This window comes from Mauremys mutica, chromosome 15 (genome assembly GCF_020497125.1).
Source record: "Mauremys mutica isolate MM-2020 ecotype Southern chromosome 15, ASM2049712v1, whole genome shotgun sequence".
NCBI lineage: Eukaryota > Metazoa > Chordata > Testudines > Geoemydidae > Mauremys > Mauremys mutica.
Genome location: NC_059086.1, coordinates 19,622,720 through 19,646,793, shown reverse-complemented (window position 1 = coordinate 19,646,793; position 24,074 = coordinate 19,622,720). Strand labels below are relative to the sequence as shown.

Sequence of the window (24,074 nt, the reverse complement as noted above, 5' to 3'; positions counted from 1 at the left end):
GAGGCTGGAACTAAGAGCAATAGGCGTGGGGGGGGGGGAACGCTGGGGGGGGTTTGAGCACGGCTGCCCCCACCCCCACCCCCGAGAGGGGAACGTGGGAGGGGGGTTGGAGGGGTGGGAACTGGGGGCTGATGGGGTGAGGGCAGTGGGGGTGAGGGAAACACTGTCTGGGAACAGAAGCGCGCTGGGACTGGGGGGCCGCAGGTTGCTGGGGGGCACGAGGCTTCGAGGGTCGCTCGACAGCAGAGAGATGGTCAGGCAAAAGCACACGCCCGCCCGCAGGGGGCAGCACAACTGACACCCCCACAGACACCAGCAGGGGGCAGCACTTCACACACACGCAGTGCCAGCTGATCGCTGTACTGAAGGGTTTATTCCAGCCCTGCCCTGCCCCCAAGTGCTGGGGTCGGGGAGTGGGGTGGGGGGAGTCTGGGGGCCGCAGGGTTAGCTGAAGCCGGGGCTCTGTCCCGGGAACAGGGAGAGGAGGCCACTGTCCGGGGCCGGGTCCTTAATGAGCTTCTGGATCTGGAAAGATAGAACAGAGCATGAGATGACAGACTGACGGATGGGCCCCACGCCCCACCTTGGCTCTGGGGCTGCCGGCTCCCGCCTGGCCCCAGGGCAGGGACTGGCTGGCTCAAGGGGGCAGGGAATGGGGCATGGGGCCTGTCCCCTCTAGGGGGCGCTGGCTGCCATCCAGCCCCAGGGCAGGGACTAGCTGGGGGGCAGGTTGGGGGGCGGGGTACCTGTCGGAAGCGGGGGTGGGCGGCGTCTCTGACCAGCTGCAGGATCAGCCCCTCGCTGGTGGTGATGAAGGCACCGCTCTGCCGCAGGCGGGACAGGGCCGCCAGCCGGTCCACTTGGCTGGGGAAGAGAGACATCAAGGTGGCCATGGGTGGGGGACAGGGATCCCCCTGCCCTCCAGTGCCCCCCCACAGCCACACTGCCCCCCACCCCTCTGTTGGGAACCCCTCCCAGCCAAGGTCCCCCGCAACTCCCCCCAGTCCTGCCTGCTGGGAACCCCTCCCCACACCCCCAGTTCCTGTCCCAGCCAGGACCCCTGTCTGCACCCATCCCAGCCCCACAGCCTGACCTTCTGGAGGAGCACGCGTCAGCCACCACATGAACATCCAGCCCCCGCTCCAGAGCATCGAGCGCTGTGCTCTGGGGAGAGAGAGATGGGTCAGAGCCCTGGGCCAGGCCAGCTCGGACCCCGCCTCCCCTTCCCCATCACAGCTATGGCCCAGCCAGCCTGGACCCCCCACCCTCACAACCCTGGCCCAGCCAGCCTGGCCCCGCCGTCCCCATCACAGCCATGGCCCAGCCAGCCTTGTACCCCCCCTCCCCTCTCCTCCCCCATCACAACCCTGGCCCAGCCAGCCTGGCCCCGCCGTCCCCATCACAGCCATGGCCCAGCCAGCCTTGTACCCCCCCTCCCCTCGCCTCCCCCATCACAACCCTGGCCCAGCCAGCCTGGCCCCGCCGTCCCCATCACAGCCATGGCCCAGCCAGCCTTGTACTCCCCCTCCCCTCTCCTCCCCCATCACAACCCTGGCCCAGCCAGCCTTGCACCCCCAACACCAGGCACTGACCCGGACTCCTGGGTCCCATCCCCAGTGGGTTGCTTCCCACAAGGGCACTGACCCAAACTCCTGGCTCCCCTCCCAACCCCCCCCCCGCCCCCGGGTACCATGATGCAGGCCTGGGTCTCAATGCCGCACAGGAGCACAGAGCGCAGGTGGGGCAGTGCCCCCAACTCCTGCTCCACCTCCGGGACCAGCATACTGAAGCAGGTTTTGGGGAACTTCCTCAGCCCCTCGGCCCCCAGCTCGGGCACCGTAGGGCCCAGCCCCTGGGGGTACTGCTCCGTCACCACCACCGGGATCTCCAGCAGCTGTGCCACCTGGGGAGTGCGGGGGGGGGGGGCTGGTTAGAGTGCGGGGGGCTGGAAGCCAGGGTTCCTGGGTTCACTCCCTGGCTCTGGGAGGGGAGTCCGGTCTAGCGGTTAGAGATAAGCTCCATGGGGCAGGTCCTAACACCTCCTAGACCCACCCCCCGGGGCAGGTCCTGACCGGGGCAGGATAAAATGAAACAACATGGAATTCCCACCAACCCTCCCCTAACTGTTATAAAGAATAGAAAGTATTTCACAGGGTGCGAATTACCATCAATCCTCCACGGTTAGGCCGCCATCCAGTGGCCAGCGTCTGCAACTGCAGCTGCCTAATAGTCCTGGCCCTTTCTGTCCTGTTTTCAGCAGACACCCGGAACGCGCAACCTGCCCCCACCCCCGGGGACATGAGCTGTCTCCTTGAGCCTCCCGGACATCACATTTCCAAGGGCTGGTTATTCAGGGCCCCCTCACCCGGTGCTGAGATGCAGCCACCCCTGGGGTGGGATGTGGCAACTTTCTGACAGCTGCATAAAACAATGGGCCAATGGGACAGCATCCCTTAGTTGCAGCAAAGAATCCTGTGGCACCTTATAGACTAACAGACGTTTTGCAGCATGAGCTTTCGTGGGTGAATACCCACTTCTTCGGATGCAACATCCCTTAGTTGTGCACTGGGGCCAGCCCTGACTGCCAGGGTCCCGCACCCTCTTCTGAAGCCCCCCAAAGCCCAGCACCGCCTCAGGGCATTTCACCTGCAACATGCGCGCTGCCACGGCCACAATCTGGGGGAAGTGGGCTATGTTGGGCCGGAACTTCTCCTGCATGTCGCACAGGAAGAGGATGCTGGTTTTGGGAACCACCTTCCCGAGCCGGGCCAGAGCCATCTCTGCCCCTGCAGCCAGAAGAGGAGAGGATGGGACCAGATGGGGAGCTGATGCCCCCTGAACGGGAAAGGCCCCGGGCCCCATTCCCCGACCCCCTGAGCCAGCCAGTCCCTGCCCTGGGGCCAGGTGGGAGCCGGCGCCCCCTAGAGGGGACAGGCCCCACGCCCCATTCCCCCCCCCCCCCCCCGAGCCAGCCAGACCCCGCCCCCCCCGGGACTCTGATCTCTTTGGGCTCAGCAGCTCTGCGGTTCCGGGGCCGGGGCCGGAGCCCGGCTGGTGAGTCAGTAAGAGAATTGCTTGTGCTCCGGTTAGGCGCGGGGGGGGGGGGGGGCCGCCAGAGCCCCCCCAGCCCGCCTGGCCCGTGGGGCGCCCCTGGCTGCCCTGCCCTGTGCCCCGGTTACCCGGCGTCCCCTGACCAGCCCATGCCCCGCGGGGTGGGTCCCTGGGCAGCTCTGCCCGCCAGCTGCCAACCCCCCCCCCTGCCTGGGGCTGCCTGACCCCCAGCCCCCTTTATCCCCCGCACCCTCTGCCCCACTCACCTCTACGCTTCCCCTAGAACACCCCCGCCCCAGCCAATCAGCACATGCTTCCCAGGGCCCCTAATCTCTAAACCCGCCCTCGACCAATCAGAGACGCCCAAGCAGGGTTGGCCACGCCCCTAACACCTCCCTCCCCCCCGACTCCCAACCAATGGGAGCGCGCTGAGAGCTGTCCCGGCTGGCCTGACGGAACGTGCCAAAGACCACCACCCCCTCCAGCCCCTCCACCCAATCAGGGAAGGGAAGGGAGAAGATGTACACAGAGGCTGGCCTGACAAAACGCTCCAAAGACCACGCCCCTTCCCTTTGCCCCCCAATCAGAAAGGAGAGGGAGGGAACGACGTAAAAATAAGACGCGCCCCGAGGAAGGCTTCAAAGACCACGCCCCCGTGAGCTCCCATCCAATCACGGAGGGGAGAGAGGAAGGAGGGCGGGTACAACGTTCCAAAGACCCAATCAGGGAGTGGATGACGTAGGAGGTGGCCTCTGAAGGTGTGGGTTGGGGGGCAGGGGGTTGGGGTTCCCCAATGAGTGGGTGATGTTAGGGGCGTGGGGCAGCTCCATGGAGGTATCCCAAGGGGCCCCCCAGCACCTGTCACTTTTAGGGAGGGGGGGGTGCCTCCATTCTCAGCTGCCTGCACCCCTTGATTTTGGGGAGCCCCATCAAAACTGAACTTCTGGGCTGCCGCCCCTAGAGTCCCTACGTGACTATCCCTGGCTGTGGGACCGCGGGGGCACGGGTGCTGGGACCCCCCTTCCCAAGCCCCCCATGGTCAAGTGCAGCTGGGGAAACTGAGGCAGGCTGGGGGCAGAGCTGGGCACAGATCCCAGCGCGCTGGGGTCCCTGCGCTGTCCCACACACCCAATAAGCCGCCTGAACCAGGTTTGAGAGCCCCAGAGGGGTTGGGGGGCAGGGGATCAATTTGGCAGCCCGGAACCACAGGAGCTGGAGGGAAGGTAGCCCTGGAGCTGGGCTGGGGGGTACGGAGGTGTTGGGAAAAGCTAGGCAGTGGTGCCTAGTGGGTAAATCACCAGCCAGGAGACCCGGGGCTTATTCCCAGCTGTGCCATTGGCCTGCCGGCGTACCCCCTCCCTGCACCTCAGTTTCCCCATCTGTGAAAGAGACGAGGAGCAAAGCTTGGAGGTGAAGAGTGGGAGATTTTGGACCTTTTTCTCAGGCAAAAATCCCAAAAGCTCAGCGGAGGGGGCAGAACCAGTTCTTGGGGCTCCCCCTAGGCATGATTTTGGTATGAGAAGGGGGTGTGAAGCGGTGACCCCGGCCCGGAAAAATGGTCACGGTAGGCGAGGAAGGTGTTGGAACCCAACCCAGCGGCCTTTTGTGCTCAGAAAAGCATTTGGTTGAACCACCCCCTGCCCCGCCCCATGGCTCAGCACACAGGGACCCCCTTTGTGGGGGGCTGGGGAAGAGCCAGGGATTGTGTTAGCACCGGGGGCCCCCCGCTTATCCCTCTTTCAGCCTACCACCCCCCCCACCTCCCGCACCAGGGAGCTCCCCCCACCCTAAGGCCAGATTGGCAGGGAAAAGCTCCATGCCCTGTTCCCCACCCCCCTGAGCCAGCCAGTCCTTCCCATTCCCCCACCGTCCGGGGCTGGAAGGGAGCCAGTGCCGTCCCCGCCCCCTGTGCCCCATTCCCTGATCCAGGCAGACCTCTGCCCTTGGGCCAGATGGGAGCCCCCCAACCCCACTGCCGCATACCACCCCAATGACATTTTAGCCCAGAAAAATAAAGCTTTATTAGAAATTGTCCCATAGAAAGATCCCCAGATGCTGCCGGGGGCACTGCGGCTCAGACACACAGACAGACGGGACAGAGCCCAACCCTGAGCGTGTAGCAGCAATGGGGTGCCCCATGCCTGCGCCCCCCATGAGGCAGAGAAGCCCTGAGGGGTTGGGGGCAGCTGGCATAACCCCAGTCAGGAGCTGTGTTGGGGGAACTTAGTGCAAGGAGGGCAGGGAGGAAGCCCGCATAGCCTGCCCCCCGTGTGTCCCCGGTGGGGGGGGTACAGGGAGACCCCCACCCCACCCCAACGCTTAAGGTCAGAATGGATTTCATGGGCGGTTTCAGGGGCAGAGGATCCAATGCCCCCGTGTACAGAAGGGAAACTGAGGCACAGAGCCAGAGATCAAACCCAAGGGCCCTGAGACTCCACCCTTCCCCACCCGCTTTGCATGTAAAAAGACAAAAGAGGGAGGGGCTCTGAGATGTGGGCGAAGCCTGCCAGGGAGGGCGGAGTCAGTGCAGCCAGAGGGGAGGGGCCCTGAGAAGTGGAAGGGTCCTGAATGGGAGGGCGGAACTTGTAAACAATATTTCTGAAGGCAGCTGCCATCTATACTCCTGAGTGACAGTGGCCCCGCCCCCTTTTAAAGGCACAGAGGCGCTACGGGAGCCAGGCTCGGAGGTGGGGCCCCCCTGCTGTGAGGGAGGGCCGGGAGGTGGGACAGATAGAGCTGTGATGGGGGGATAAAGGCATGAGGGGAGGGGTGGGGGGAGAGGGAGGAGGGGCTGGTCTGGCAGGGTGCAGGGCAAGGGGGGGAGGGGGTTGGGCAAGGGGGCAGGGCCAGGGGTTCTGGTGAGGTGGGGGGAAGGGAACTGGGGGGCGGGTTCTGTCACAGCGGGTCTCAGACTAGCTGTGAACTGTGGGCAGGGCAGCAGCTGCACAGGGACATGGGGAAGATCCAGTAGATGAGTGGGGAGGGGGGCTGTAGGGAGACACACCCAATCCCCGCCCCCCCCCCCCCCACTGAGAACACCAGCAACTCGGGTGATGGCCTCATCCTCACCCTGGGCAGCAGGGGGTTAACTCAGCCCCCCCCACACCCCCACCATCAGGAGCTGGAAGGATCCACCCCCCCAGGACTGGAGCTGGTATCTGGGTGTGATGGGGGGGGGACACGGTGGCTCACAGGGCAGGCCGGGCCCAGCATCTGCACCCATCACCCCGGCCTCAGGCCCGGACCTGCCACACAATGAGGTGGCTGCGCTCCGAGCGGCGCAGACGGGGATTGGGCACCAAGAGGTCCCCAAATTGATCGTCCGTGTCATCCCCTGCGAAGGGAGAGAGAGAGAAAAAAAAAGAGTCACAGCAGTCTCAGGGGCGCCCCACAACCAAAGTGGAGCGTGACCACATCTGGGGTTTGGAGTGGGGGCTGGGTATACGGGGACCCCTCACCCGGCGCTGGGATGCAGACACCTCTGGGGTGGGGTGTGGGGGCTGTTTATGTGGAGACCCCTGATCTGACGGTGGGATGCAGCCCCTCCTCGGGTGGGGCACTGGGATGCGGCCACCTCTGGGGTGAGGTGGGGGCTGTTTATACAGGGACCCCTCACCCAGCACTGGGATGCAGCCCCTCTGGGGTGGGGCGGGGGCTGGGTATCTGGAGACCCCCGCAGAAGCGCCATTTCCCACCCCCACGAGACACGTACCGATCCGGAGGTTGATATACCCCTCTCCTCCGCTCAGCACCAAAGCCGTGGGCTGCTTCTGCCCAGCTCCCTCCTCACGTCTCTCATTGCTCCCAGCCAGCGAAGGGTTAAGGCAGCCTGGGGCGGAGGAAGACAGGCTATTACCCCAGCACCCTCCTCAAGGGAGCGCTCCGGGGTTGCAGCTGAGCAAGGAGAGAACCCAGGAGTCCTGGCTCCCAGCCCCCCCTCCACCTCCACTAGACCCACTCCCCTCCCAGAGCCAGGGCAAAACCCAGGCATCCTGGCGGGTACCTGGGACGCAGACGAAGAACCGGACGGCATCACGGTGCCCGTGGTAGGAAGCCTGGGCACTCTCCATCGCACAGTAGGGGGTGCTGGCGGGCGACGGGCCCGGCTGGGACCCCGCGGCTGGGGGGGCCTCTGAGCGCCCTGAGAACTCTGAAGAAGGCAGGAGAGACGGGGAGGGTCAGAGCTTTGGGGGTGTGGCCTGCAGAGACCCTGCCCCCAGCAGGCTAGCTGGGAGCCCTCTGCCCCCCCGCCCTCAGTAGGGCAGGATGCTGGCCCCTCGCCCATGGGATCCCAGAGAAACACACACCCGCGCACCTCTCCCCCCTGCACACCAGCAGGGCTGGGCTGGCCGTGGGATCTGACCCATGCCAAGGGGATCCCCTTGCCCTCCCCCAGCACCCCAACTCACCCGGAGCAAAGGGCACGGTCAAGACAGTGCCACTGGCTGTGCCGATCCACAGCCGCTGGGAGAAGCAGCCCAGGGCCGAGACGTGCAGGGAGAAACCCAGAGTGTTCTGGCCTAGAGAGAAACACGGGGGATGATGAGACCCCACCCTGAGCCAGCCAGTGCCTGCCCTGGGGCCGGATGGGAGCCAGTGCCCCCTAGAGGGGAAAGGCCCCGTGCCCCATTCCCTGCCCCCCTGAGCCAGCCAGTCCCTGCCCTGGGGTTGGATGGGAGCCGGCGCCCCTGTCATGAACATACATCGTAGGCCTTGGCTACACTGGAGAGTTGCAGCGCTGGTAGTGGCTTTACAGCGCTGCAATTTACTCCCCGTCCACACTGGCAAGGCACATACAGCGCTGTATCTCCCTGGCTACAGCGCTGCTTGTACTCCACCTCGACGAGAGGAATAAAGAGAACAGCGCTGGTGCTGCAGCGCTGGGGCGCCAGTGTAAACAGGGATTAATCTTACTACGCTGTAACTGACCTCCAGAACCTTCCCATAATGCTTTTAAGTAAAGATAACTCTCTTTGTTTTGTTGTGAACTCGGGGCTCCCGGAGCTGCTTATCTAAAAAACAAAACACAGCTCCTGTTTGCTGTGAATGAGGCAGGCAGGGGGATAAATGTCCACAGCTAGTGTCTGCTTGAGGAGAGAAACAGCACGGCGGGGGGGAAGGGAGTCCGTTGGAGCAGCTGCTTATCTGGTCTGCAGGCTATTTGCATTTAAGAGTGAATGAGGGGTGGGGGAAATGGTCGGAATTTGCAAGGCAGGGAGTTGACACAGTGGCGGCTCCAAAAATCCACACTCTCTCTCTCTCTCTCTCCCCCCCGCTCCCTGTCACTCTCCACCCCACCCCCCTCTTTTGAAAAGCACGTTGCAGCCACTTGAATGCTGGGATAGCTGCCCATAATGCACCGCTCCCAACACTGCTGCAAATGTGGCCACACTGCAGCACTTTCCCTACACAGCTTCTACGAAGACAGCTTTAACTCCCAGCGCTGCACACCTGCAAGTGTAGCCAAACCCTAACAGTAGCATAAAATCCCTCCTTTACCTGTAAAGGGTTAAGAAGCTCAAATAACCTGGTTGATTGGTTGGTACCAGACCAAAAGGACCAATAAGGGGAGAAGATACTTTCAAATCTGTGGGGGAAGGTTTTTGTTTTGTCTCTTTGTTGTTCTCTCCAGGACAGCGAGGGACCAGGGCAGGGAAAATACATCTCCTAAAGCCAGACCTTAACTGAGCAGCTAAGATTGCAAATTGTAAGTAATAGCAAGGAAATGCGTTAGGTTATCTTTTGTTTTAGCTTGTGAATTTTCCCTGAGCTAAGAGGGAGGTTTATCCCTGTTTGTTTGTTTGTTTTTTGTAACTTTAAAGTTTTGCCTAGAGGGGAATCCTCTGTGTTTTGAATCTGATTACCCTGTAAAATTACCTGATTTTACAGAGGTGCTTCTTTTACTTTTTCTTTATAATAAAGTTCTGCTTTTAAGAACCTGATTGGTTTTTAGTGTCCTAAACACCCAAGGGGCTGGTCTGTGCTCACCTTGTTTGCTCTCAAGCCTCCCCAGGAAAGGGGGTGAAGGGGCTTGGGGGGATATTTGGGGGAAACAGGAACTCCAAGTGGTCCTTTTCCTGAATCTTTGTCTGAATCACTTGGTGGTGGCAGCGATACCGTCCAAGGACAAGGAAGGATTTGTGCCTTGGGGAAGTTTTTAACCTAAGTTGGTAGAGATAAGCTTAGGGGGTCTTTCATGTACCCCAGAGTTCAGAGTGGGGAGGGAACCCTGACAGCCCCCTAGAGGGGACAGGCCCCGTGCTCCATTCCCCACCCCCCCGAGCCAGCCCACCACCTGCTCACCAAACATGCTGTGGACAAAGGGTGTCAGGTCGATCTCCTGCAGGGGCTGGCCAGTGGCTGCATGGAAGAGGCGCAGGGTGGGCTCCAGCCGCACCGAGACCCAGACTCCGTCGCCCGCCAACGCCATGTGCCTCACCTGGCTCTCGGGGCGCCCGGTCACCTCAAAGTACCGCTGGGGAGGGGACGCAGAGCGAAGGGCTGGAGGCAGGGCTGGCAGATCCCTCACTCCCCTGAATCGGTCCCACGAGGGTGCTCCAAATCCATCCCCAACCTAGTCGATCCAGTCGATCACCCCAGATCCCATTGGCACCCCCATGGCACGAGTGGACCTATGAGATCACCTGAGATGACCCCCCCAACCTCATCCAAGGGGATCCTATCAGAGCCACCAAACCTCACCTGAGTTTGTCCCACAGGATCCCATCGCTCCCTGAACCCCACCTGAGTCGATCTCACAAAGTCTACTGATGCCACCTGGGTTGACCCCATCTGATCCCGTGGATACCCTAATCTCACCTAAGTGAATCCCATGAGGTCATCGTGTATATCTATTAATATCACAAGAGTCGATCTCACATGATCCTGCCAGAGCACCCCACCCCACCTGCATGGATGCCATGAGATCTGCCAGTGCCACCTGAATCGATCCCACAGGACCCATGGTTCCCCAACCCCATGATTGGATCCCATGAGACCTACTTCCATCGCGTGTCAATTCCCCCAAGATCCCATAGACCCATGAGATGTACTGATATCGCCCAAGTTGATCCCAGCCCCTCTCAAATGGGTCCCATGAGATCTCCATATAGATCTACTGTCATCACAGAGTTGATCCTGCCGGTGTGCCTCACCCCCACCCGAGTGGATCCCAGGAGATCCACCATTTCTAAGTGGGTCCCATGAGATCACCTCTGGATTTCACATTCCCCACGATCCCTCACTCCCTTTTGAGCGGCCCCCGGACCTCCTGTTCCTCGACTTGGCTCCACCCACCCCCTGCACCTTGACTGCCCCCCCAGCCGTCTACTGCCCCACCTTCCCCCCCGGTCCCCTTCCCCACTGGATCCCCCTGTACCTTCACTGATCCCTGGCTCCCCCACCCCCACTGCCTCACCTGGACCCTGGCGCTGCGCGGCTCCATCACATAGACCCGGTTGCGGTAGCCGACCCAGACCTGGCTCCCCACGGCCAGGGCGCAGCGGATGGACTGGCGGGGGCGCCCCAGGTCCAGCAGCCGGGGGCGCTGCAGGTCCCAGCGGCCGGCTGCGGGACGAAGGGGGAGGAGTGAGTGGGGCAGGGGGCTGCGGGGAGCTGGGGGGGGGGGTCTGGTATTTACCGGCGTCCCGGTGGAAGACGGCAACCGTCCCATTCCCCAGCGCAGTTACCGCGCGGCCCTGGGCGTGGCTACGACAGAGAGAGAAAGAGAGAGAGAGACACACACACACACACAATCAGAGCGGGCGGCCAGGCCACTTACGCCAAGGGCCGCATCCCAGCATGCCCTGGGGAGGCCCAAAGTTCGGTCAAAGCCCCTAACCCAAGGGCACAGAGCCTGCAATCGCCCGACAGCCTGGCTCACAGCAGTCGTGAGTAGTCACGGATCAATGCCGGCCTGACATGGGGCCGGTTGCCCCGGCCCAACGGGAACCTGGGCCGCATGTGAGGGCTCCTGACGGGCCGTGGCGGCAGTCCCTCCGCGCTGGGCCCCGACAGACTTGAGGACTGGCCCCACGGGCACGGAGACAAACATGGTGGGTGATTGCGGCCACACCCGGCTCTTAAACCGCCAGCAGGATTCTGGAGGCCAAGTCCGGCTAATGCGGCTGGGGAGCTAACGAGCGTCCGCTTTGAGGCCATTTCCGGGCGAGTTTCATGCCCGACGCTGACAAGCCAGGTCACGACCGGTGATGAAGCTGGACATTTCTCAACCACGACGGACGGGCTGGGGGAGGCACTCGCTCGTGTCGGACCCACGTCTCTTGATGACCAACGCTCAGGGATCGTCCCGGAGTCTCCAGGAATTTCACACGAATGTTGAATTCAAGACTGTGTCATGGGATGAAACCTCGAGGACTACGGCCAACCCAGCTGGGCAACCCTACTTAGGAAAGCTCTGGAGCGGGTCTCTCTCCCAATGGCAGCTGGCCAAACGCAGGGTGTCACCGCCTACCTGGCCACCGACCCGGCCACGACGCTACCAATGCAAGAATGTCCCGTTGTCCCCCCCAAGGCCCGGCCCCACACTCACACCACGCTGTGTACGGCGTCCTTCAGCTGCACCGTCCGCAGGCACCGGCGCCAGTCGGAACCGGCCGAGTAGATGGAAATGCTGGGGAAAGAGCACGACAGCTTGGGACAGTGCTGAGATGCGGCCACCTCGGGGGTGGGGCGCGGGGCCTGGTTATACAGGGACTCGGCGCTGAGATGCGGCCACCTCTGGGGTGGGGTGCGGGGGCTGGTTATACAGGGACCCGGCACTGGGATGCGGCCCCTCTGGGGTGGGGTGCAGGGGCTGGTTATACAGGGACCCGGCGCTGAGATGCGGCCACCTCGGGGGTGGGGTGCGGGGGCTGGTTATACAGGGACCCAGCGCTGGGATGCAGCCCCTCTGGGGTGGGGCGCGGGGGCCGGTTATACAGGGACCCGGCACTGGGATGCAGCCCCCCTAGGGTGGGGTGCGGGGGCCGGTTATACAGGGACCCGGCGCTGAGATGCAGCCCCTCTGGGGTGGGGTGCGGGGGCTGGTTATACAGAGACCCGGCGCTGGGATGCGGCCCCTCTGGGGTGGGGTGCGGGGGCTGGTTATACAGGGGTGTCTCCGTACCTGCCCTCCTGGGTGCCCAGCCAGACAGTGTCCATGGTGCCAATGGCATCACTGTCCGCGTCCAGGGTCCCCGCCTCCTCCTCTAGCTCTGGGGGATCAGGGGCCAAGGGGTCTTCCAGGATCTCGGGTTCCAGCTTTGTGCTCTCGGCACTGAGTGGCCGGTGACCTGGCAGGGACAGCCTGGTCCGTGAGATGGAGGCTAGGGCCGTATATAGCCTGTATGGCCCACACAGCCTCTGGGGTGCCGCAGAGCATCCTTCTCCCAGGCCATACAGCCCCCTCCAGCCATCCCAGTCCATACAGCTCCCATCCTGGTCCATACAACCCCCTCCATCTGCCCAGTCCATACAGTCCTTGCCCCAGTCCATACAGCCCTCTCCATCCACCTGTCCATACAGCCCCAATCCCGATCCATACAGCTGCCCCCCACCCCTCCGCAGCCCTGTGCCCCACACTCACCGGGCAGCCAGGCGGCACACAGCACATGGGCGTTGGGCAGCACAAACTGCGCCAGGACAAGGTTGGCGCGGGCAGCGTCCATCACCGTGACCTCGCTGGCCGAGTGTGTCCCAGAGCAGACCCACAGCAGGCTGGGGGGGGCAGGCCAGGGCGCCCCCTGGGGGAGACACAGAGACGCTCACACCCCACGAGGCTGGCTGAGGAACCCAAAAGCCAGGCACCCATTGGGAGGGGGACACCACCCCTCCCCCCACCGTCCCCTCCCCCGGGGGCGGGGTTTAGCACTGATTGACAGGGACTCCCCAAGGCCTGATCAACCCCACTGAGGGTCCCCTGGGATAAAGAGGGGAGGGGAGGGGCCCCGAAGTACGGCATTAGCTCGAGGGGCAAGGTCTCCCCAAAAGTTTGGGGGCTGCCTAGATTGAGAAAAAGGGTGCCAGGGTGCCCCCCAAAATAGGCCCCCCGTCCCTGCTCCACCCTCAGAGAACGGTGGGAGTTCGGGGAGTCTCCTCTACTTTGGGGGGGGACCATCCCAAAGCGGAGGGGCAGGGAGAGTCACCAAATAGGGTCACCGGGGAGGGGGCAGGAGCCCCACATGCCACCGTCCCAACCAGGGAGATGTGGGGTCTCTCCCCCATGGGGGGCAGGGAAGGGGCCACGGCAGAGATGGGAGGGGTCGCGCTCCTGACACTAACCGAGACGTCACCGTCCGTCCTAGGCACCCCCATCCCGACGGCACACCACAGCTGGGAGGGAGGGAGAGAGGGGGGATGAGACGCCGGGCCCAGCCCCCTGCTGGCCCCCCCCAAACGCTGAGACACGGCCCCTCTGGGGTGGGGTGCAGGGGCTGGTTATACGGGGACCCCTCGCCCAGTGCTGAGATGCAGCCACCTCTGGGGTGGGGTGCGGGGGACGGTTATTCTGGTTTTTCGATACCTGTAGAAGCCCGTACCGGCTTGGGGCAACAGGATCAGCCCTGACGGCCAGGGGAGAGCCCCCCCTGCCGAGCCCCCGCTCCCCGCAGCCCAGCGCCCCCCGCCGAGCCCCCACCCCCTGCAGCCCCCCGCCCCCTGCTGAGCGCCCCGCTCCCCGCAGCCCAGCACCCCCCCAAGTCCCCAACCCCCGCAGCCCAGCACCCCCCGCCGAGACCCCACCCCGCTCCCCGCAGCCCAGCGCACCCCGCCAAGCCCCCACCCCCTGCAGCCCAGCGCCCCGCGCCGAGCCCCCACCCCCCCGCAGCCCAGCCCCCGCCCTGCTCCCCGCAGCCCAGTGACCCCTGCCCAACCCCCCGCCCCACCCCCACAGCCCAGCACCCCCCGCTGAGCCCCCCGCCCCGCTCCCCGCAGCCCAGCACCCCGAATCCCCGCCCTGCTCCCTGCAGCCCAGTGCCCCCTGCCGAGCCCCCACCCCCTGCAGCCCAGCGCCCCCTGCTGAGCCCCCACCCCCACAGCCCAGAGCCCCCCGCTGAGCCCCCCGCCCCGATCCCCACAGCCCAGAGCCCCCCCGGAGTCCCCACCCTGCCCCCCCGCAGCCCAGCACCCCCTGCCAAGCCCCCGCCCCACCCCCCGCAGCCCAGCGCCCCCTGCCAAGCCCCCGCCCCCCCCCCCGCAGCCCAGCGCCCCCTGCCAAGCCCCCCCACCCCCTCAGCTCACCTTGGTGCTGGGATCTTTCTGGTCCAGCAGCCGCAGCTGCGCCAGCCTGGGCAGATCCTGGCCCTCAGCCTGCTCCACCCGAACCTGCAACGAGAGACGCCTGGGCACAGCCGCGGGGGCAGCCGGGGACCCCCCCAACCTCGTCCCGACCCAGCCTTGGGGATTTAAAGGGACGGTGCGTTCCAATCACTGCCCCCCTCCCCACCCGCCCCTCCTGCTCCCGGTGCCCTGGGGGGCAATTACCTGGGGGACGGCCGGGGGGCTCCAGCCGTGAACCGGGGCCCGGCCGTGCTGCTTCCAGATGTGGGAGCGGATCTGGCGGTAAAGGTCCCGCTTCTGCTGCTGGGGGGAGAGATTGGGGGGCTCCCCCGTGCTGGGGACAGAGACACACAGACACTAGGGGGCAGCACCACCCTCCACGCCCCCCTCCCGGCCCCATCTCCCCCGCCTGGCGCTAGGGGGCGCCACTCTCCAGCCCCCTCCCCCCATCCCGGCCCCATCTCCCCCGCCTGGCGCTAGGGGGCGCCCCCCTCCGCTCCCCTCCCCCCATCCCGGCCCCATCTCCCCCGCCTGGCACTAGGGGGCGCTGTCCCCCTCCCCCCATCCCAGTCCCATCTCCCCCGCCTGGCACTAGGGGGCGCCACCCTCCACTCCCCCTGCCCCCCATCTGGCGCTCGGGGGCCCCCGTTCATACTCACTCTGTGGGGGAGGCGGGACGGGGCAGGTACCTCACAGCAGGGGGCGCCCTGCCCCCATTGCCCCGGTGCTCAGACACCGGGGGCGACGCCGGGACCCGCTCAGGGAAGTCGCTGGTGCTGAAGAGCCGGTCGAAGCTGCACAGAGAAAACAAGCAGCTCAGAGACCCCGCGAAGAACGCGGCCCCACCCGGCCTCTCCCAGCGGGAAGACGTGCAGGGGATGGGGGGGGGGGCTGGCTGGGGGGCATCGTGGACGTACAATTTCCAGAAGGACGATTTCTTCATCTGAGCCGCCTGGACCTCCCGAGATGCTCTGAAGGGAGGAAACAAAGTCGTGTGTCAGGAGCTGGGGGGCCCCACTGCCCCAGCCTGACATGAGGGGCTTACACAGGAGTTTAAATAAGAATCTCCCGTATACCCAGCCCCCGCCCCACCCGTCTGTCAGCGTCTCTCACCGGAGCATCTCCGTGCGCCTCACGGCCTCCTGCAGCTCCATCAGCCGCTCCTTGTACAGGTTGCGCTCGGTCAGCACCCGCGCCATCTCCGCCCGCGTGAACCGCTTCCGCTGCGAGGCCTGGGCCTCCACCTGCCGCAGGAGAGGGGACGGGATGAGGGAGTCACTGATAACCCCCAGGCCCCCACCCGCAGCTACCCTCCCAGAGCCGGGGAGAGAACCCAGGAGTCCTGGTTCCCAGCTCCCCTGCTCTAACCACTAGACCCTGCTCCCCTCCCAGAGCCGGGGAGAGAACCCAGGAGTCCTGGTTCCCAGCTCTCCCTCTAACCACTACACCCCACTCCTCTCCCAGAGCCGGGGAGAGAACCCAGGAGTCCTGGTTCCCAGCTCTCCCTCTAACCACTACACCCCACTCCTCTCCCAGAGCCGGGGAGAGAACCCAGGAGTCCTGGTTCCCAGCTCTCCCCTCTAACCACTAGACCTCACTCCCCTCCATCTGGTACCTCAGCATCGTCACTGTTTTGCTTCTTGATTTCCTCCAGCTCCTGCCGAATCCTAAAATGAGGGAAAAGAACAATTCTGTTGACAGAGCTGAGAGAGGGGAGCCTGGGGCTGCAGGTCGGGAGTGAGGGGCACTGGCAGAGCTGGGGGGTGGGGAGCCCAGGGCCGATATTGTCATATCCTGGGTTGGGGGGAGGGTTAAGATTATTTTAGGGCTCCTGAACCGGCTTTGGCCAATGGGACAAGATCTGGGGTGCTCCTAATGTGGCCTCCAAAACCCACCCACACCCATCACCCCCTCTAATGGGGCTCAGACCCCCCCATCCTGTCTTAGGAGGAGTCAGACCCTGGTGTGCAGCCCCCCCAGCTGGATGTTGGGGGGCTCGGATGAGAGGGGGCCTCAATCCAGGTTGGGTTGGGGGTCCTACGCCTGCAGACTCCGGGGCACAGGGGGGCAGGTAGGAAGGCGGTGTCCTTGGGGGGCCCCCTGTGACACCCTGTACCTCACAATGTCGCCCTGTGCCCGCATATTCAGCAGTTCGCTGTGTGTGTCACTGAACTACGTCGGAGGTCTGGGAGACGCCCAGACCTGGTTCGCTGGCGACAAAGGACAGATCTGGCCAGCCACGGGCTGACGGCCCACGATCCGCTCTCCCCGCGGGCCCGTCCCGCCGCGTCGCAGCAGGGCCCGTCGACCCCGCGACCCCGTCCGCACCGGGACCTCCCGCGCCCACGGGGACGGGCGGGGCAGTCAAGAGGCTGCAGGGCAAATCCGGACCCCCAGACGCCTTAGCGCCGACCCCAAAAGCTTTTGCTTTACTTTCTATAATGACCATGGGCAGTGGGCGTAACAGGCCAGAGGAGGCCACGCCTCCCCAACCCAGGCTGTGACTCCGCCCACTTTGCCTTGAGGCCCCGCCCACTCTGCCCCAAGGCCCCGCCTTCGCTTTCCGGGACTGTCCCTATAAAATCAGGACATCTGGTCACCCTAGCTTGGGCTGGACCGAGGAGGCCAGCGGCCCAGGGCTCAGGGGAGCTGGGATGACTGGGCCAGTGCTCGGGGCGGTTCTGCTGGGGGAGCTGGGGGGGGGGGGCTCAGGGCTCCGGTGGGCGAGGGGGGGGTAGAAGGGACAGGGGCGGGACCTCGGGCAGAAGGGGTGGGGCTAGGGACTAGCCTCCCCAAATGGGGGTTCACACCCCACCCATGGTAACAATAATTATTATGGTTTTATTATTTTCTCCAGAGTCTGGATTTTGACCAAGAAATTTGGCACCTTAACTAAAAACCAATCAACTCCCCCTGGCCTGGGGTCCGTGACATCAGCCCAGGGCCTCTCTCCTGCCCCACTCGCCCTGAAGGCAACAAGGGGCGGGGGCAAGGGGGGTTCAGCCTGGGCACGGAGAACCGAGACCTGCTCGGGCCAGAAAAGCCGCTTGACCCGACTCTTGCACGGCCTGGTAATGTTTCGACTGCGGTTTTACCTCTTATCTCTTACGCACCCAACTCTGAGCCCGGCGCCCCCCACTCGTACCCCCTCCGATCCAGCCGCCTGCAGCGCACAAGCTTGTTTTAGGGTTTTATCCTCCGCGGGGAGTTTGTCCGCAGTGCCGGGGGAATCGGCTCGGCTCATCCCGGCTAGTGCACGGGCGCTTTCCTTGGACGAAGGGGCGAACGGATGGATGATCTGGCACCGAGCAGCGGGAGACGGGACGTTTCTGGGCTGCACGGCCGGGGGGACCCTGCGTGTGGCTTCGCTGGGTGTGTCTCCGCGTGCCGGTGGCTGGGTGATCACGGAGCCAGGCGGGGTGTCCTGCTTGGCATGGCACGGAGAGAGCCAGCCAGGGGGCATCCCAGGGTGTGTGTGTCCCCCCACCCCCCCGCCCCTGCCCCAGTCTCACCTGCTCAGATCCTGCTCGGTCTCACGCAGACGCCCCTGGCAGCGGCTCAGGGCCTCGGTGGCCCCGTCCCGCTCCCCCCGCAGTGACTCCCGCTCGCCCATCAGCTCCTCCACCCGGGCAATGAGGTGTCGGCGCGCAGTGTCCAGCACCAGCCTGCGGGGGGCGACAGTGAGATCTGCCCAGGGCCGTCCGCTCCCTTTCCCCTCTAGGGGGCACCAGCTCCTGTCCAACCCCAGGGCAGGGACTGGCTGGCTCAGGGGGGCGGGGAATGGGGCACGGGGCCTCTCTCCTCTAGGGGGCGCTGGCTCCCACCTGGCCCCAGGGCAGAGACTGGCTGGCTCAGGGGGGGCGGAGAATGGGGCACGGAGACTTTCCCCTTGCCTGTGAATCAAGTTTGCTGGGTCTCCACTCAGATCTCCAGGGACGGGGCTTTCCTCTGGATCCCCCCCGGTAGGCGCTGGGGGGAGGGGACTCTAACAGGGCCGGGGTGCTGTGGTTCGGGCAGGGCCGGCTCCCCTGTTTTCGGCGCCCCAAGCAGCGCGCCGAATTGCCACGGCGGGGGCAGTCCGTGTGCCGTTAGGGCAGCACGCGCGTTTCCGCGGTGGCAGCAATTCGGCGGCAGCTCCTATGTTCAGCTGTCCGCGGCGGCGCAGCTTCCGTCTTCTGGCTGAAGACAGAAGCCGCCGCCGAATTGCCGCCGCCATGGAAATGCACGTGCCGCCCTAAGGGCACACGGGCTGCCCCCGCCGCGGCAATTCGGCGCGCTGCTTGGGGCGGCAAAAACACAGGGGCTGCCGCCCCTTGCAGATTGCCGCCCCAAGCACCTGCTTGGAATGCTGGTGCCTGGAGCCGGCCCTGGGTTCTCTTACCTGGTATCCCGGAGCTCTGCGTTCTCCATCATCAGGGTCTGCACAGCGTCACCTGCAGACAGGGTGTGACGAAGCGGGAATGTTCATAACGTTTTCTCTGAATACTGTGTGGGTGCCTCAGTTTCCCCTACACCGTTCTTAAGTATCTAGGTGGTGGGCGAAGGGGGTGGGATTGTTGCAGAGCCCTAGAGGGCAGAGGTGATGCTGGATGGACGGAAAATGGCCGACACTCTGTCTCCTGGCAACTAATGGCCTGGGTCCCTCCTCTGCAAAGGTGCCAGCTGAAGGTGTTGGAGACAGAGAGATCAGGTGACCTCCTGGCCGGGGAAAGGGACAAAGCCCAGAGCGGAGGGGCTGGGGGGGATTTCAGTTTGGGGCTGGCTGGGGACGAGGAATGAAGTGCAGACGTGGGGGTCTGGCTCACTGCCCCCCAGAATGGACCTGGCCGAGGGGTCCCGTTCGCGGTACCTACAAGCTCTGTTTTAAACCGTGTTCCTGTCATCGAATAAACCTCTGTGTTACTGGCTGGCTGAGAGTCATGTCTGACTGCGAAGTGGGGGTGCAGGACCCTCTGGCTGCCCCAGGACCCCGCCGGGGTGGACTCGCTGTGGGAAGCGCACGGAGGGGCAGAGGATGCTGAATGCTCCAAGGAGAGACCCAGGAGGTGAAGCCGTGTGAGCTTCTTGCCCTGGAGACAGTCTGCTCGCAAAGAGGAGGCTCCCCAAAGTCCTGCCTGGCTTCGTAGGGAGCAGTTCCAGAGCATCACCCGGGGACTCCGTGGCACAGGGGGAGTCAATGTGGGGCGGCAGGTTTGATCACCCCAAACCCCCCAGTCCCCAGGGCCCATCGCCTCCCTTTGCCCTGCCACACCGTGAGGCCCACGGCCTGGGGCTGGGGGGCATGCGGGGAGGCAGATCCCAGCCTGGGGGTTGGGGGGCAGTGCTCAGGGGCGGGGCAGGACCTTATGCCCAGCTGGGCAGGAAGCAGGTGAGAGAGACTGGTGGTGTGGGGGCAGGGTGGGCACCAGGCCCGGGGCTGGCTCAGGCTGGGGGGTGTTGAGCTTACCCTGCAGATCAGCCCCTTCGTCCACATCCCCCAGCAGCTCGAGGCTCAGGCCCGACACCTCGGCGAACAGCGACTCCATGTTGCGTTGCGGGGTTGGGGGACTGCGGGGCAGAGACACCCCCAGTCAGAGCCGGGACGCCCCCCAGATCCTCCCCCGCAGTGGAGACAGCGCGCCGGGGGCCGGACGGAGGAGAACCAGAACATGGCAAGGGGAGGATATTTCCCACAGCCCGTGCCTCAGTTTACCTGCCCGGCTGGGAGGTACGTCCGCGCTGGGGCTGGGGGGCTGGCCACGGCCTGTAAGAGCCGGCCACGCCGAGCCTGGAATCAGACGCTGCTCACGTCAGATCCCAATTCCCAAGCCCCCCAGACCCACCCCAGGCTGGACCTTCCCCCCCTTCACCGCAGCCCCACGGCTCGGTGCCCCGCGAGCCCAATCCAGCCGCCTCCCGCACTGGGCGGGGGGGCAGGAGAGGGACAGACGGGCACCGGACGGGAGCCATGGGGCGGTGGCTGGCACTGGAAAGGGGCCGCGGCCGGAACGGGGGTGCCATTGCGGGCGTACAGGATGTTCTGGGAATCGGGGGCTCCCCCGGTGTCGGGCTCACAGAGAAACAGGGATGGGGGGGCAGTTTCAGGCCCTCCCCCCACCCCCCCCAGGGCACAGCAGCCTCCTTACCTGGCTGGCAGATCTGGAGTGGGCTCCAGCTCCGGGGTGGAGCTCAAGATCTCGGCCAACTCCTGGCACCTCTGCGGGGAGCCTAGAAACAGACACGAGTCGAAACTGCTGGCTCCCCAATCTGCCAGCTCCCCCCCCCCCCATGCCTCCTAGAGGGGAAAGGCTCCATTCCCCGCCCCTACCCCCGAGCCAGCGAGTCCCCCCCCCCCCCCGGGGCCCCCTAGAGGCCCTATTCCCCGCCCCACTGAGCCAGCCAGTCCCCGCCTGGGGCTGGATGGGAGCCAGCGCCCCCTAGAGGGGAGAGGCCCCTTGCCCCACATCCACGCGCTCCATACCGTCTCTGGCGGGCAGGGGCAGCTCCTGAGCCAGCGGGTGGCTGTTCCTGGTGGGCCCCTCCCCATCCTGCTGGGGTTCGGGGGTCCCCTCCGCCGGGGCTGGGCCCGGAGCCTCTGCAGAGCCCTGCACCCCCCAAAACAGACACAGATGGGGTGAGGGGCGGCCCGAGTCAGGGAGCAGGGACTCTGCCCCACTGGATATTGGGGTGCCCCCCTCCGCCTGCCTGGAGCCAGGTCACCCCAGTCGGTGAAAGGTGCCAAGCCATCAGCCCCCCATGAACAATGAAGGAGCCCCACCCCCCTCTGCCAATGTACTTCCCAGGGGAACCCCCTAATCCAGGGCAACATCTCCTCCCCCCACAAATGTACCCCCCAGGGGAATCTCCCCCATAGCCCCCTTCTCTGAACTCGTCCGAGCTCCCCCCTGCCCCATAGACACCCCCTTGGGGGGGGTAGAGGGGTCAGCCCAGCGGCCCATCTCGCCCTCAGCAAACTCACTGCACAAATGGGGGGGACCCACCTTGGGGGGCTCGGAGCAGCCGGGGTCCGAGGTGCTGGGGAGAAACAGGGAAGGCCAGTGGGGGGCTGATGCCACACTGGGGGGGGGGGAGTCAAAGGTCAGACATTTGCCGTGGTGCCCCCCCACTCCCTGCCCGAGCCCCCTCCCCGTGGGTCGAGCTGCCCCCTCCGAGCTCCCCACATGCCCTGGCACCCCCCCACTGAGCCTCCCCAGCTTCCCAGTGCCCCCCCAAGCCCCCTCCCCTGCTCCCCAGCACACAATGCCCCCCACTTTCCCTGCAGGGCACTCCCCCCAGACCCCTCCTGGCTCTCCACGACCCCCTGCTGAGCCCCCCCCACCCGCCCCCCCCCCCCCCGTGGCTCATACCCGCTAGGCCGGGGGGTCGATGGGGCAGGGGGCGGCACCGTCAGGGCCTTCAGCTCCTTGTAGCGCTGAACCATCTGCCAACGACAAGGTGAGGGGGGCTAGTGCCCCTCGTGGACAACACGCTCGAGCCCCCCCCCCCCCCGCAGAGACCCTAACGTGACCCAGTCCCGCAGGGCGTCATCCAGCCACAAGGGGGCACCAGGATGGACAGTGAAAGGGGCGGCTGGAAGGGGCAGGTGTGGGGAAGCTGGGAGGGCAGGGCCAGTGGGGGTCCATGGGGGGCAGGGCTAGCATGGGGGAGCTAGGGGGGCAGCCAAGAGTGGGCCAGGGGGCGTGGGGCCAGTAGGGGTCATGGGGGATGGGGCCAGCAGGGGGCCGCTGCGGAGATTGTGGGGTGGGGCCAGCAGGGGGTGGCCGGGGGGTGGGTGGGAACAGCAGGGGGTGGCTGTGGGGGGGGTCTCACCTTGCCGTGGGTCTGGCCTAGGGCTGACAGCTCCTTGAGCAAGGCGGCTTTCTGCTCCTCCAGGCTGGCCACTGCCGGGGGGAGAGAAGCGAGTGACTCCCCCATCCTGAGTCTGCAGGGAGCCAGACCCCATCACTGCCCCCCGCAGCCGGCCCCCATTCTGCCACCAACCCTCTCAAAGTAAGGGGGTGGGGCCTCACACCAGGGTGGGGCCAGTGAGGGGGCAGGGCCTCACCCTGTGCCCCTTGGCTCTGAAACCCCCCCGCCCCCGATACAGCCCACACCCACTCACCACCCTGGTCTGGGGGAGCCGGAAAAACCCGTCGGGGAGACGCCTGGGCCAGGCCAGGGCTACGCCAGGCGCGCGGGCAGGGCCCAACCTGCTGCTGTTTGATCTCGTCTGGTCTCAGTTACTGAGGCTGCTTTGTTATTGTAGGGTCTCCGGGGATCCCTGCTTTGTTATTGTAGGGTCTCCGGGTCGATGCTTGGGGCCCTACCAAGTTCACACCCGTGAAAAACACGAAATCTGGTCTCCTCACTGTGAAATCTGGTCTTTTGTGTGCGTTTACCCTGTATTATACAGATTTCCCGGGGGAGACCAGCGTTTCTCAAACTGGGGGCCCTGACCCAAAAGGGAGTTGCGGGGGAGGGGGGTGTCACAAGATTATTGTAGGGGGGGTCGCAGTTACTTCTGCGCTGGCTTCAGAGCTGGGCGGCCGGGGAGCCGCGGCTGGTGACCGGGGAGCCGTGGTTGGTGGCCGGGCACCCAGCTCTGAAGGCTGCACCCCGCCAGCAGTGGCGCAGAAGTCAGGGTGTCAATACTGCGACCCCCCTACAATCACCTTGCGACTCCCCCCACAACCCGCTTTTGGGTCAGGGCCCTACAGTGACACCACGGTGACATTTCAGATTTAAACAGCTGAACTCATGACATTTACGACTTTTAAAATCCTGTGACCGTGAAATTAACCAAAATGGACCATGAATTTGGTAGGGCCCTAACTATGCTGGGACGCCAGGGGGGGGGGGGGAGCCTTGTTTCTCCTCCCCTCAGACTCCCCCCACTGTTTACTCCACAGTCCCTTGGATGCCCCCCAGCCCTGGCACCCCCCAGCACCTCCCACCCGCTCTCTGGCGCTCACATTGGTCCGCGTAGCTACGGGCCTTCTCCTCCAGCCGCCGGCTCTGCCCGTCCAGCCGGCTCAGTGCTGCCTTGTGCCCCTTACGCTCCTGCTCCACCACGTCCTCCAGCTCCATGTAGCGCTGCGGAGAAGAGGCCACTGGCAGCGAACCCAGGAGTCCGGGCACCAGGCCCCATCCCAGGCACAGGGGGCTGCGGGTCTGGATCAGGGGGGCACCGCGCTGGGGGGCTGTGGGTTGAGACTGAGGGGCACCGTGTGGGGGACAGGTGGGGGGCTGCAGGTTGGGATTGGGGGAAGCACACGGGGGGGCTGCGGGTCAGGATTGGGGGGCACCGTGCGGGAGACGAGGTGAGGGGCTGCGGGTTGGGATCGAGGGGCGCCACATGGGGGGCTGCAGGTCAGGACTGGGGGACGCTGGGCAGGGGACGGTCTGGGGTGCTGCGGGTCCGGCTCAGGGGGGACCTCACCTCCTCGGCTCTCTTGCGCCCGGCCCGCTCCCGCTCGTACTGGCCCAGGAGCCCGAGCTGGTCGTCCCGCAGCAGCTCCAGCGCCTCGTCCCGCTCCCGGATCTGCCCCCCGGCTCGCTCCAGAGCCTCCAGCACTGAGACCAGCTGGGGCAGCAGCCCGGCCACTGCCCCCCGCCCGTAGGCCCCCACTAGACGCTCCAGCTCTCCATAGAGCCCTGCAGCCAGCCCCGAAACCATCTCCTCGCAGAGCGCAGGGGCGGCCGACTCCCCTTCCTCCCCGAAAACCTCCTCCATGCCCTGCTCCGCTCCCCTGGAGCTCCCTTCCCCT

General features: G+C 65.1%; 2 protein-coding genes across 4 annotated transcripts; both read right to left on the bottom strand.

The window, feature by feature from the left end:
* Positions 1-354: 354 nt before the first annotated feature.
* ISOC2 (isochorismatase domain containing 2) lies at positions 355-3,371 on the bottom strand. Of its 3 annotated transcripts, none has more exons than XM_044988504.1 (6): positions 3,318-3,371; positions 2,647-2,786; positions 1,691-1,903; positions 1,094-1,164; positions 747-864; positions 355-525 (listed from the first exon to the last, which is right to left on the bottom strand). In XM_044988504.1, the coding sequence occupies exons 2-6, from the start codon at positions 2,776-2,778 to the stop codon at positions 445-447; spliced, it is 615 nt and encodes a 204-aa protein (XP_044844439.1). In that variant the 5' UTR covers positions 2,779-2,786; positions 3,318-3,371; the 3' UTR covers positions 355-444. The 3 variants fall into 3 exon arrangements, with proteins under 3 accessions (XP_044844439.1, XP_044844440.1, XP_044844438.1); XM_044988505.1 differs by lacking the exon at positions 3,318-3,371 and adding an exon at positions 3,180-3,245; XM_044988503.1 differs by lacking the exon at positions 3,318-3,371 and having other exon boundaries at positions 2,647-2,877.
* Positions 3,372-5,058: 1,687 nt separating this feature from the next.
* Positions 5,059-24,074, bottom strand: LOC123350080 (C-Jun-amino-terminal kinase-interacting protein 4-like). Its single transcript, XM_044988438.1, has 27 exons — positions 23,747-24,074; positions 23,280-23,400; positions 22,138-22,208; positions 21,675-21,748; positions 21,309-21,384; positions 20,789-20,912; positions 20,454-20,535; positions 19,775-19,875; positions 18,710-18,761; positions 17,841-17,993; positions 15,944-15,995; positions 15,442-15,572; positions 15,246-15,299; positions 14,988-15,122; positions 14,533-14,662; positions 14,290-14,373; positions 13,333-13,383; positions 12,638-12,794; positions 12,179-12,344; positions 11,603-11,683; positions 10,691-10,758; positions 10,469-10,617; positions 9,355-9,526; positions 7,461-7,571; positions 7,055-7,201; positions 6,764-6,880; positions 5,059-6,385 (listed from the first exon to the last, which is right to left on the bottom strand). The coding sequence occupies exons 1-27, from the start codon at positions 24,038-24,040 to the stop codon at positions 6,285-6,287; spliced, it is 3,054 nt and encodes a 1,017-aa protein (XP_044844373.1). The 5' UTR covers positions 24,041-24,074; the 3' UTR covers positions 5,059-6,284.

Coding starts and splice junctions, on each gene's coding strand:
- ISOC2 (XM_044988503.1), bottom strand. CDS start 2,862: ATGGGGCCCGGGGCCTTTCCCGTTCAGGGGGCATCAGCTCCCCATCTG. Junction 865..1,093: donor GACGCGTGCTCCTCCAGAAG/GTCAGGCTGTGG, acceptor TCTCTTCCCCAG/CCAAGTGGACCGGCTGGCGG. Junction 526..746: donor CCCACCCCCGCTTCCGACAG/GTACCCCGCCCC, acceptor CTATCTTTCCAG/ATCCAGAAGCTCATTAAGGA.
- LOC123350080 (XM_044988438.1), bottom strand. CDS start 24,040: ATGGAGGAGGTTTTCGGGGAGGAAGGGGAGTCGGCCGCCCCTGCGCTC. Junction 20,913..21,308: donor GCTGCTCCGAGCCCCCCAAG/GTGGGTCCCCCC, acceptor TGGGGGGTGCAG/GGCTCTGCAGAGGCTCCGGG. Junction 15,300..15,441: donor AGGCGCACGGAGATGCTCCG/GTGAGAGACGCT, acceptor TCCTCCCTTCAG/AGCATCTCGGGAGGTCCAGG.